The 12,023-nt window shown below is 52.1% G+C and overlaps 3 protein-coding genes across 3 annotated transcripts; all 3 read right to left on the bottom strand.

The window, feature by feature from the left end:
• Positions 1-736: 736 nt before the first annotated feature.
• On the bottom strand, positions 737-4,559 carry BP01DRAFT_355948 (condensin subunit YCG1). Its single transcript, XM_025574825.1, has 2 exons — positions 2,279-4,559; positions 737-2,227 (listed from the first exon to the last, which is right to left on the bottom strand). The coding sequence occupies exons 1-2, from the start codon at positions 4,355-4,357 to the stop codon at positions 947-949; spliced, it is 3,360 nt and encodes a 1,119-aa protein (XP_025432289.1). The 5' UTR covers positions 4,358-4,559; the 3' UTR covers positions 737-946.
• Positions 4,560-4,986: 427 nt separating this feature from the next.
• Positions 4,987-8,180, bottom strand: BP01DRAFT_27913 (uncharacterized protein). The gene has a single exon (XM_025571428.1). The coding sequence runs from the start codon at positions 7,854-7,856 to the stop codon at positions 5,391-5,393; it is 2,466 nt and encodes an 821-aa protein (XP_025432288.1). The 5' UTR covers positions 7,857-8,180; the 3' UTR covers positions 4,987-5,390.
• Positions 8,181-9,945: 1,765 nt separating this feature from the next.
• Positions 9,946-11,402, bottom strand: BP01DRAFT_27888 (dTDP-4-dehydrorhamnose reductase family protein). The gene is made up of 4 exons (XM_025571426.1): positions 11,015-11,402; positions 10,912-10,931; positions 10,129-10,840; positions 9,946-10,067 (listed from the first exon to the last, which is right to left on the bottom strand). The coding sequence occupies exons 1-4, from the start codon at positions 11,224-11,226 to the stop codon at positions 10,037-10,039; spliced, it is 975 nt and encodes a 324-aa protein (XP_025432287.1). The 5' UTR covers positions 11,227-11,402; the 3' UTR covers positions 9,946-10,036.
• Positions 11,403-12,023: the final 621 nt, after the last annotated feature.

Below are 12,023 nucleotides of genomic sequence, written 5' to 3'. Positions count from 1 at the left end.
AACACCTGAAGCAGGACTTTTCTCAATCTCCGAGGTGCACTACTTGAAATGTTACTACCGAGTATAAACACCAAACCAGACCTATTGGCATTATTTTTGAATGCAAATCAGTTGCCAGATATTCGAACATATGAATTTAAGGGAAAAGAAAGAAAAATGCCAGAGATTAAGTTACGGAAGCCATCGTACTTCTGTCCCACGGGACTTCCGACGGAGACGGGTGGGATGTGATTGACTGCCTGCCGCCTTACGGCTGGCCTGCTTCTCCGAATCGGGGATTCCATTTGCCCCAGAAGAGGTTCGGAAAGTTCCTGTGGCTGTGCTCAAATTGCAGTCAAGGTAAGTTAATGCTATTCATTTGGTCGACTTAACCCTTTTCAAGAAAGCCAGCTCTGCTTGAGGAAGAGTGACATCCACCGCCCCGCTGGTCTCGCTTCCGAATCTCCAGTGAGAGATTCATCGGCCATTGCAGTCATCGCATGCGTATTCCTTGATGCTTCATTTTGAAGGTGTATTGATCGATGCACCTACCCAGAAGCTGCCGCATCAATACATACCAGCAAGTACGCGAATCTCTTTTCATTGTCTCCTCGCCGTTGCGCCATCGATTCAATAATGCCGGTTTGAACTGCCACTAGCGGGGAAGGCCACACACATTGTCCCACCCAGTCAATCGCCTCTCCCCAGGATCTCCGGCACAACATCAAAGAATGATATTGGTGGGAAAAACATGCACACATAAGAAAAGAGGAGCATCTCAAATGTTTCCAACGGATCAAACATTACATCATTTACACTCATCATGCCGGGCATAAACAACGACTCAAGTATAACTACAGCGAATAAATCCCAAATCAGCGCATGCTGATACCCACCAGCCAAGAGAACCCCATGCCCGGCCGACGCATAATCCGAACGCCAAACCAACCAGACCAAGAACCAACAATTACTCTTCGCGGGCTTCTTCCGCCTTGATCACCGTTGTGTGACTGTCTTCGTTCTCGTCCTCCTCCTCAATGATGCTCGGCTCAACTGAGAATCCTCGCCGCATCATACCGGTTTCGATCGAAGGCCGTACGCTGCCGGAGCGCACACTCATCGATCGCACGCTCATTACATCGCTGTCGCCCTCGTCGCCTTCCCGCACCCGAACACTAGCAGGTCGACCGTTGGCGGCCGCCAATAGCTTGAGCACCGAGTTTTTCACCTTGACAAGGGCGTTCCGGCCGGCGGCTTCGGCAGCCAGTCCTTCCTCGATCGTCTCGTCCAAAAGCTCTTTCACATCCTGAGCGAGAGCGGCGTTCTCGGCACTGATCTCTCCCTGTACGCTGGATCGAACTGGGTCCTCGCCTTCGGGGGCACGCGAGCCTGAGCGTGAGGGAACGACCGGTGCGGTAATGTAGAGCTTGCTGAGAAGAGAGAATAAGAGCTTCTTCTCGTCCTTGGAGCAACGATTTGTGCCAGTGCTGATCCCCAGCACCCGCTCGAGAATATCCTTCACCAGCTCCAAATGGACGAAGCCACATGCCGTTGAGCTGGCTGGCTGACCGGCGAGGACCTTTTCTCCACCCAAACCCACGACTCGCCGCTCATCGGTCCATTCCGCCAACATACCCAGGACACCACTCATCAGCGCCTTCAGCTCCCTCTGCCCGACGGTCTCGTCGATGTCACCGTCACTATCCTCCTCCGCTTCGAGCGAATAGTACTCTTCGGCAGCGTTCAATGTCGCCCGAACAACCGGCACAGCCACTCTACGCATGGCCTGCGTGTTCTCCAGCCGCGAATGACAGTAAACAGGGAAGAAGTAGGCCAGGGCCTGGCGAAGAGCAGGGTTTTCACGCGTGCGAGGGTGGAAAAATGAAACAACGAGGGACTGCAGAAGCGTCTCAATAGCGGCCTGATTGTACTCCTGGATGGCTGCGGGCACATTAGCTCCACCCGGGTTGAAGGCACCTGTGAGCAGTAGTTTAGAGAGCGCAGTGGCGGCGGCCGTTTGCACGCTATTTGGGGAGATAGACTTCAACGCCCTGGCAAAGACCTTCAGCAATGGCTTCTGGAAGACCGGAGGTGTGACGGTCTCGCCATCGGACTGGGTCACTGGCGTGAGTAAAGTAGGATGCGTAGCCAGCATATCGCAAAGAATATGGATAGCGGTAACTTGCAAAAGTTCGTGCCCTTTACTGAAACAATGAATGAACAGAGTCATGTTCTCTTCCGCCAGTGTCTATATGCACTTGTTAGAATGCTATCGCAGCTATTTGGGGAATAAACTTACCTTGTCCAGCAAGCAACAGAGACCCAAGCACTCTAGACCTCTCTCACGGATTGGTGCCTCATGACTGCGCACAGCGGGGACGACCAGGTTGTTCAACATGGTCACCAGATTCATATTGGCCTGAAGATTACCTTGAACATTTTGCAACATGCAGAGGGCAATGTGAAGACATTTCATGTTGACCACGATTTCCCGAAGAACTTTGGCCTTGGCCTCCTCTCTATTGAAGGGTTTTTCATCTTCTGTTTGAGGTGTCTCGGATCGAGCGCGAGACGAACTGGCGTCGCTGATTTCCGATTTGGCAGATACAAAGCTATCTTCTGTGGTGATTGTGTCGTGCACTTCGGCAATAGCTTCAAGAACAACGCTGCAGAACTCGTTCTCAGCGGCGGCGTTGGGTCCACAAACGTATCGTAGTGTTTCGACCGTAAGCTTTGTGCACTCCTCGGGCAAGTCGGGAACGGCGAGAGATTCACGCAGCAAAGAGTACATCTTGCGACGACCGACTTCGTCACTGTAATCGAGAGTCATGGCTATGTGCAGCAACTGCTCGACGATGAACTCATTCTCGACCGCGTCGTCCTCGTTGGCGTCGCCGGCTTCTTTGACGGATTTTTTCCTCTGCAGTAGGCTGGTCATGTACTTGTGTAGATAAAAGGCCAGCGCCGTGACTTCCGGTATCTTCTCATCGGCGAGTTTGTCATACTTGTCCTCGTTCTCAACACGGCAGAAGTCGTTGAAAGAGCGGATGAGAAATGCCGATTCCGCTGTGAGCGATTCCCAGAAGGGTTCGTCAAAGATCACGGCTTCTCGGTAATCGGGACGGCTTTCCCAGAAGCTACGCATCGCCTCATGAGCAATTCCAGACTCCACTCCAGAGTTGACCACATCAATTCTCTCCAAGAGCTCCAGGAGGGCTGAGATATCGGGCGGAGAACGCTGGCCAACGGGTCCAGCTTCGGGGTCCTTGTTAGTACCTGCGCAGTCCTCGATCCATCGGTCGTAAAACAACTTGCCCGTGGCTTTCCTGACGCTTTCGTCACGATCGCGAAGTCCCCAACGCAGCAGCTTCTCTCGCATCGACAGCGACAGGTGGCGGAAGTCGCCAAGGCTAGGAAGCAGCCGCGCATACACCGCTCGCCTGGTCGGTGCGTCGAGGTCGCGGGCTCTTTCGAGCAGATACTTGAGGGTGGCCGGAACCAGAGGTAAATTAATGAGCAGCGTCTTCCGCACATCGGCACTTGTATCATTTTGCATGATGTCGACCAGTTTCTCCAGTATGGCTCTGGAGCTCTCATCGTGGTCGTCATCGTCATCATCATTGCCGGCAAGTCGGCCCAGACCCATCACCGCCTGCACTCTAACGGCCGGTTCCTTGTCGCGAATGCGCTTGAGGAGGCCATGACGAATGAGGTGATATTGATCATCATCTATCGTCTCGAGCGAGTTGACGATATGCGCCACAATCTGCGTCGCACGGAACCGAACGGTCTTGTCCTTTGCAACCAACAGAGGTATGATAAGATTGACCAAGGTCGTGGTCAGGCGGGCCGTCGGGGTTTCTGTGACGTTGTCGAGGTCGTCGTCCTCCTCTTCATTCGAGGCGAACAGTTCTGCGTCTTTCTCGGAGGCTTGGTGCAAAAACGTGCCGAGGAAACGAAGAATCCGATCGCCCACCGGCTCGGATTTCTTGATCGGTAAGATGCGAAGCACGCAGCGGCCGACTTCCGTGTTGAACTCCTTCTCCGGAATCGTTTCCTCGGACGGCAATACTATCTCCGCACGGCTCTGTTGCCTCTTTCCATCCTTCTTCGAGCTCTTCTGCGAGATTCCACAGCAGGCCTCCTGAAGTTTGCGAAGACGCACGACGAGTTTGCGGTGTCCGGTGGTCGAGCGTTGAGCGTCGGCGAAGATGGCACAGATATCTCGTCGCAGGGTTGGGACCGCCTCCGGCAAGGCGGGTTCATCAGGAATGACGAATGCAGGCGTCACCGACGCTGCGCGCCCCGAAGCAGAGGGTTGCGCGGAGTTTTTGCGCGTCGAGGCAGAAGTTGAACGGGCGGGAACTCTGCTAGGCATGGTGGCTCAGGGTGGGGGAAGGGGAAGGGTAAGGCTGGCGAGACCTTGGTCGGATTTCTCGGTCGGTGATTTTGGGAGGTCGTCAAATGTCACAACTTCATTCTAGTAAGGCAGCATGAAGACGGATCGAGCAGGGTGTGATTAGTGCAGTGTCGTGTCGGCGTGTTTTGGCGTGTCTAAGGAACCAAACTTGATATTCCTTTGGTGCCAGCGGTTGTTGTTGCGGAGGTTCAGTCACGGGGCCGCCGGCGTTGGATAAACAAACAGCCCAAACGGGTATTCTACGATAAGGGCTAGGGCTTCACGTGCTGCTGTACCAATATCTTACGAGTACGGAGTACGGAGTACATCCAATCTATCTACGTACTATGAGACTCAAATGCCTACTTGAATGGATGTCATTGCTCCTCTTCTGACTCACAGAATATTCTTGACTCGCGCAACTCACCTACAGTTGAATTACCTCCCATCCTGCTTGAATGCGAGAATCTATATGTCAGAACACCGGTACTACAAATAGATAGTGCCAGAGAGATGGACTAGCGTCATCGCCATGTGCATACCATGGAAATATACATCTCAGAACGTTTAGAATAACGATAGCCCATCTAACAGAGTTTGACGGGCTTGCGGATCAGGCAAAAAAATGCATGCTGGAAAATGGACTCGATTCATAGGAAAAGAAATAAAGTAGAAGAATGTTAAGCTAAGTACGGAGTACACGTGTAACTTTCAAATCCAGCACATCACCTGAAGAAGTAATGGAGAATTGTATGGGCATCAATCCAAAGAGTGTCCATCATGAAATGGGTATATCAACAAGTACAAATAGTGTCCCAAATCGAGATCATGGACTAGGAGGTATATTGCAATGAGGCAATGAAAAAGACAAGATAACCAAGCCATGCCAGTCTAAATCACCGTGGTAAACCAGATTTCCAGCCAAAGAAGCATAACGCCACTGCTAAGTAAATCTCAAGTGCCGTAGTAATCGTATATAGTGTTGTAGTGAGATGACCAAGAAAAGCTGCTACTACAAACCCCTAAGCAAGCTTCCTTCGGCGAAAGGATTCTCGGGGGACATATCCAACATTGGCTTGGTGGCATTTCGATCTCCAGTCGCCACACCGTGACCGACGGGAGGACCGGGCGCGGGGGCCGGTTGAGCGCGAGCCAACAGGCCATGGGGTAAGAAGGGACCGTCACGGACGGAAGGGAGTTCGACGGGTGAGATAGGAGTGTTGGGCGCGGTATGATGGTAACGTTGTTGACCGTTGATACTGCGCGCAGTGTTGGATCGCTTACGAGTTCTTGGCTCGATTGCGGACATTGGTTCGGCGGGCATAGGAGGCCGGCGCCAGGTGGTAGCCGACGGTATCTGGATGCCTCCCGGGGCTTCAGGGCCCGTGGCTGCATCTATCAACGGGACGCCCGGATCAACGGTCACACCTCTTCCTTTGCGAATGTGCTGTGGAGGTTCACCGTATACTGGGGTTAAATCGACTAAAGGCTTTGCCTTGACGGACTGAGACCGCTTCACAGCACTGAAATCCGGGGCGTGGGTCGATGTCATGGTGTTGGATCGGCTGCTAGGCCCGGCATGGACGCGACGGGCGCCCATAGTACCCACGAGACCCTGGCGCAGTCGCTCCTCATTATCGCGCTTTTCTTGCTCTTCACGCTCTTTCATAGCCCGTTGGCGCATGGTGTAAGTCCTTCCTAGAAGACCGCTGGCAGAGAAAGTAGCTTCATCAGAAGACTCTGCGGTAAGGTCAGCTTCCCCAGTCAAGATTTTGGGGAAAGATGTCGGAGGAGGCCCACGCTCCCGTGTGCTTTTCTTGTGAGAAAACAACTCCTTGACCTTTTTGGATTGGGTGCGCTCTACAGCAAACATCGCAGGTGCTTTCACCTCGTTGCTGGTCTCTTCGAATGGATTCAGCAGGGGCTTCTGTGAGCGCTTTCCCGCTCTGTATGATTCGTCAGAAGATGTGGTGTTGTCTGTCTCCGATGACTTGCCCACCCCGCGCATGTTTACCAGGTACCAACTGCGCCAGGTCTGAACAGCTTTGTGCCAATTATCGGCCATGTCTCGGTCGTTTGAGGAGAAGTAATGAACAAAATTCTCGGTGGTCAAAAACATGGTCGACTTTTGCTGACTCTTAATGGCTTGACAGAACTTCTTCGGTGGTTTGACGTTGTTTGCTAAAGAGCTTGCAGTCGGCGAGTAGATATCGAAGTCGGACAAGTGACAGACATTCGTGTGATCCTGACCGGTTTCTTTCTTAGATATGGTGACTTGTCCATCTGAACGGAGGGTAACGTATCGCTTGTCCCACTTGCGAGGTCGTTGTGAGTAGTACAAATAGAACGTGGCATCCGTAGGTTGGCTTTGTGAAACGTTCTGAGCGTCGAGCAGAGCGAGGGCGTCGAGACTGGCAGCAGGAACGATGATCAACGAGTTCTGCTCATCGTGAGCCCAAGAGTTCATCACGTCGCGCACACATTCGTATCGGCGCAATGGCCGCTCCAAACCCAAGTCGGCGAAAGACTCCATCAAAATAAACTTCCCAGGATCTTCGCCCTTGGCCATGTAATTCATGCCCGTGGTAAGAATGTCTTGCGCGGATGTCGAAGGGTTGACACAGATTTTCATGGAGGTTTTCCTATACTGGACCAGCACGCGACGCTCGCGAGCGTTCACGGCAGACACAGGAGCATCGGGAAACTGAGCGACAGGGCTTGTCTCGGCTGGACTACTCGCCGAGGAATCATCTTTCGAACCTTTGACTTGAGTAGGTTTCGCTGTGGCGACCTTGAGCGACCGTCGCCTGGGCTCGCGGCTTGTACGGCGACTTGCAACCGTTCCGTCATTTGCGCGCTTTTCCTGCACGTCTTTGGCCGGCTTTTCGCGAACAGTCGTCTCAAAGGGATTGGAGGGCGATACATCCTCGCCTCCGGTTAACCTGTCCATTGCGTTCCGTCGATGCCTGTCGCGTTCGGAATCTTCATCTTCGCTATCATCGGGGACCTGTTTTTCTCGGGTCGCAAGTCGGAGAGCCAATTTTTGCCGTATACGAGCCATGTCTGAATCCTCAGATCGTTCCTGTGGGTATGGTGGTGGTGGTGGAACTGAAGTGCCATTGATTGCTACTTGCGCTTTATAGGCCGGCGCGGAAGTAGGCACGGCCTCCGAGGGCTGCTGCGCAGTCGGGGGAATTCTGCGACGATAGCGCGACATGCTTCTCTGAATAGCAGTATTACCACTATTGTTGGCGGCGGCATCGGTGTTGGCGGCATGGTCATGCGACACCGCGGCCGGAAGTGCAGCGATTGGTGGGTGGGCAAGTGGAGGTGGCGGGGGGTTGAAATTGGACGGTATTGCCGCTGCTGCTGACGGTGGCTGTTTGGACGCAGCCTTGCGAACACTTCGGTATCGGGAAAATTTCATAGGTGCTGCATGCTGGCTAGCAGCCACCATGTCGGGAGTCTCCATAGCCATGGCTGGGAAAAATGTCCCACTGTGGCTGTAGATAAGAGAGAGGAAGAGAGAGGAAGAGCCAGCAAAAAAAGGCAGCAGGAGTAGTGTGGGATACAAGGAGGAGGACTTGTTGTAGTTATGTGCAACAGCTGATCTATGAAGCGCAGATATACCGGTAGTATCTCAGTTGCTGCCCAGGCACATGTTCCTTGTCGTCACACAGTACCAGAAAAGCCCCAGAGGATACAAGTGTCAATTGCGTCAAGTAGCCGATGGCGCGCGCTTGGAAACAGGTTTTTTAGTTGCGATGGAGCTTTAGCTCTCTTGTTTTTTTCCCTGTAGGGCCGAAGAAAGAGTCACCTAGCGGATTTAGGTCCAACGGACGCGATGACGACGATATCAGGCAGCCTGTGGTCTTCGTTGGTGGCAGCAGCTGGGCAGTCGCTAAGGTTCCGGAGGGGATCAAGATGCAACAACGTGTTGGCAGCAGTCACTGGGAGAGGAGCGGGATTTCGAAGAAAGGCAGGAAGGTCTACTGGTCGATCCAGTCGACACAAGGGAGAAAGATTTGGGTCAAATAATGAGTGTTCGCGTGTCTCCACCCCCTAAACGTTGCAGACATGTTTCACAAGGATACAGTCACGGCTTCACCTGAGAACTTCCCCGTACAATGGGGGGTAAGAGAGGGGCAAGGGAACGCAAAGGAGAATTTTGGAGATCAGAATTGAGAAAACCGAGGACAAAAGGGGGGCAGGAGAAAGAGGCCGGGGGGGGGTGTGTGGGTTTCAAGAAAACATTGATGAATGTAGGCGGGCAGGAAGAAAAGGCTGCTGGTACCAGAGTGTGTGCAGTTGAGGAACCACAATGCCAGATTCCGTCAAGGAAGCATTGTCCAGGCGCCTTTTGTGGAGAGCAAAGCGAGCAACGAAAGAGTCTAATTTCCACCGCGGGACGGGGTCAAAGATAGTGGAGAGGGAAAGTTAAGGGAACGGGTTAAGCAGAAAGGAACTGGCCGCATGCAGGCAAAGCCTATGTTGCTCTTCTCTTCTCCTCTCTCTATTGCCCTATTTTTTGGGTTCTATTTTTTGCTTATTGGGGAGTCGGGTTATTGGTTCGCTTTCTTTTTTTTTTCCTTCTCTTTTCTTTTCTTTACCACCACCTGCTCGACGCAAGGGGGAGAACTGAGAAGAAGGAGAAAAACAAAAAAAAAAATAAGAAAGGAAGGGAAGAAGTCTCCAAAGCGACGGGAAGGGATTGGAATTTTCGATGAACAGGAATTTATTATAGACCAGGATCATGATCCCATTGGACTGGCAGCTGATCCTGAACTCGAGATCTTAATTTAAATTAAAAGCAAGAGCCTTCCACCAGCACGGCCGGGAAAAGACAGTCACCACAGTTAAACAGTCAAACAGAAACCAGAAAATCACAGGGTAAAAAAAAACCCTGACAATCTAAAGACAGAGTCTAGACTGAGATGCCCACACAGCGGCCGTTTTCGGTCAGGCTGGGCTTGGCCCCAGCATTGCCCGCAATTGCCCCAGACTATGAGTTGCAACTGAGTCAATCGGGAAGAAACAAAATTGTATCTTTTCAGAATCATTCTCGAATGTCGGGGGATCTACTGTGGGCATGAGATCTTCGTCCACTAAAAATATCAGGACGGTTAACTATGCTTTGTGTCAATGCTGAGATCTACTCCATAGTTCTGGATTGTTTGTCTATCATCCAACGATCCCAGCGATGGCTAGTAGATCCAAGTGGATCACTCGCCATGCCATGGCCACAGCCACCACCACTGACTAGTAGTGACTACTTCCCGGCACGGCTCTTCCCCCCGGGTAAATGCGCTATTTATGAGCCACCCCCAAAGTGTCAATTCCAACTCAATTCCACCCAGCCCCTCTTGCTCCTCCTGATTGTGAGACAAGTGACAACACATGAAGCGAGTTGCGCACACAATACACAAAAACAGCTAAATGTACGGAGTACTCGGTATATAAGTAATACATGGTCATGATAATTAATGCATGCTATTACATAGCTATCATCGTAAGTCTGTGATTTACTTTACCCAATAATCTGTAGTTACAGTATCATGATCGTTCGGAATGCGATCCTAAGGATTTCTGCAAGCACCAGCATCCCTCAATTTTTTTTTTTTTAAATTCCTTCTTGCTCGCTGGTCCTCGACTCACAACTTATTTTCTGTAAGCTCCCAAGTACTTGCGCCTGCAATAGCGTTAGTCTTCTCCATCACACACACGTACCAACATGCCAGGCGCCCACTTACCACCATGCTACGAAGTCCACAGTCCGAACATCAATCCCCAGATCCTTCAACACCTTCGTGGACAGATGTGTATCGTAAGGTCGTTGCACGGACGAATTGGGGTCATTTCCTTCCTTGTTCCTGATCATCCCTACAAGGGAGAGTCCGAGCACGTCGGCCAGCTTCTCACAGATTTCGTACTTTGTCATCCGATCCTCCGACGAAAACTGCAGGACCTTGGGCAGCTCCTGGATGCGACGCCGCTCCTTGATGTATTTGATCACAATGTCGCGGCAAACCCGTGCAACGTCCTCCGTGTTAGTCGGATACCGCTGTGCCCAGTCGTCCATCTTGACTCCCGCATTCTCATCTTGTGCCTTGTATATCGCATCCACCAAACAGTTGACGGCGCTCTCCGAGTTGTCCTTGGCTACTCCGTAGAGCACGGGCACGCGGAGAATCAATCCAAGACCAGTCTCTTTCGTAGCCTCTAGGACGGCAAGCTCACCATCGCGCTTCGATTGGCCATAAAAATTGGGCGGATTGGTCTCCGCGTCAGCCTCATACGGGGCCTGCCCCTCGATTCCGGGGAAAACGTAGTCGGTCGAGATGTAGATGAGCAGGATGCTACGGCGCGACGTTTCCTCGGCGAGGATGCGGGTGGCGTCGACGTTGACTCGGCGCGCTTGCTCGGGATTCTTGTCGCACAAGTCGGGAGAACGGTTTGCGGCACCTACAGCGGTCAGAATCAAAGGAGGTCCAAGCTACGTGGTGGTTGCTTGTGCAAGCACAAACATCACTTACAGTGGACGACGATCTGGGGCCTGTAGCGACTGGTATTAGCATTGAATCTACTAGCGACATGCAGCGCACGATGTCCGAGCCCCAACTAGACCTAAGAACTCACTTTGCTTCATCTAAGAGAGCTTTAACTGCCCCGGGTTTCTCCAAGTCGGCCTTCTGTATTGTGGGTGGGATAGCTCGTGAGTAGCCCTGACCGACGACAAGACAGCCGGAATGCTTGAAAGTATTAAAGACCTGGCGGCCCAAAAGGCCAGTGGCGCCGGTGACAAGAACACAGGTAGACATGTTTGCCAGAGGATTTGCAGACGAGGACATAATGCGAAGGAATCGAGCTTTGAAGCTGGGACGCTGAAGAGGAGAATCTGGTCGACTGCGGGGCACTGTAATGACGTAACGAGAACCGTTTGCTGGGTTCACTCCAAAAGACACACCGAAGCCAGAGTAATGGCGGGTCTGGATCAAAGGATCGCTGGTTCGATGGTTCGATGAAGGTCGAGGAAGGTCGATGAACAGTGGATTCCAGCTGGAGAGCTCTCCTCCGTCGGTAGGTGATCAGGTACTGTACTAGTTATTATTAGTTATTACGGGCAATATCACTTATTGCTCTAGGATGACGAGGGACACGACAAAACGTCCAGTGACAGACAGGCTTGGCGACGCTTGTCGCTCAATTCCTTGAATTGGCATCGTTGCAGAATGATGGGCGCACTGTTCGGCTTTCGGCTATGATGTTTGTTGCTAGCTCTTGCCTCTCGATAGGTGTGATGCAGTTCCGGTTATGGCATGGGTGATTCCATCGGCGAAGTTGAGATAGAAGAGAAGCTACGGAGTACGTTGTTTGAGGGCGGGATGCGGCCACGAAACCCAGGTAGGTATAGATTTTGCCTACACTGGGGGTGAGATATACCGATAACATGTCTTTCTGTCGATAGCTGACATCTAACGGCTAAGTTATAGATTTGTATGCTTTGGTAAAAAGGTTTCGTAGTCCCCACTGAACTTGAGGTAATTCCCGCTGTTCCAACTCGTGTGCTGCCGTGCTGCCTGAGGCCACGGATTCCGTCGGGACGGAAAGACAAGATCGGCGCCGTTGACTCCAAAGCCGGACGGCC

This window comes from Aspergillus saccharolyticus (genome assembly GCF_003184585.1).
Source record: "Aspergillus saccharolyticus JOP 1030-1 unplaced genomic scaffold BP01scaffold_11, whole genome shotgun sequence".
Lineage (NCBI taxonomy): Eukaryota > Fungi > Ascomycota > Eurotiomycetes > Eurotiales > Aspergillaceae > Aspergillus > Aspergillus saccharolyticus.
Note: the sequence above shows the minus strand (reverse complement) of the source record. Positions and strands in the feature narration are given on the sequence as shown.

Excerpts from the sequence above, each read along its gene's own strand:
- BP01DRAFT_27913 (XM_025571428.1), bottom strand. The coding sequence starts at position 7,856 with ATGGCTATGGAGACTCCCGACATGGTGGCTGCTAGCCAGCATGCAGCA.
- BP01DRAFT_27888 (XM_025571426.1), bottom strand. The coding sequence starts at position 11,226 with ATGTCCTCGTCTGCAAATCCTCTGGCAAACATGTCTACCTGTGTTCTT. Across the intron at positions 10,932-11,014 it reads GCTCTCTTAGATGAAGCAAA|GCCCCAGATCGTCGTCCACT; the intron begins GTGAGTTCTTAG and ends CAGTCGCTACAG. Across the intron at positions 10,841-10,911 it reads GCCCCAGATCGTCGTCCACT|GTGCCGCAAACCGTTCTCCC; the intron begins GTAAGTGATGTT and ends TGACCGCTGTAG.
- BP01DRAFT_355948 (XM_025574825.1), bottom strand. The coding sequence starts at position 4,357 with ATGCCTAGCAGAGTTCCCGCCCGTTCAACTTCTGCCTCGACGCGCAAA. Across the intron at positions 2,228-2,278 it reads TCTGTTGCTTGCTGGACAAG|ACACTGGCGGAAGAGAACAT; the intron begins GTAAGTTTATTC and ends AAGTGCATATAG.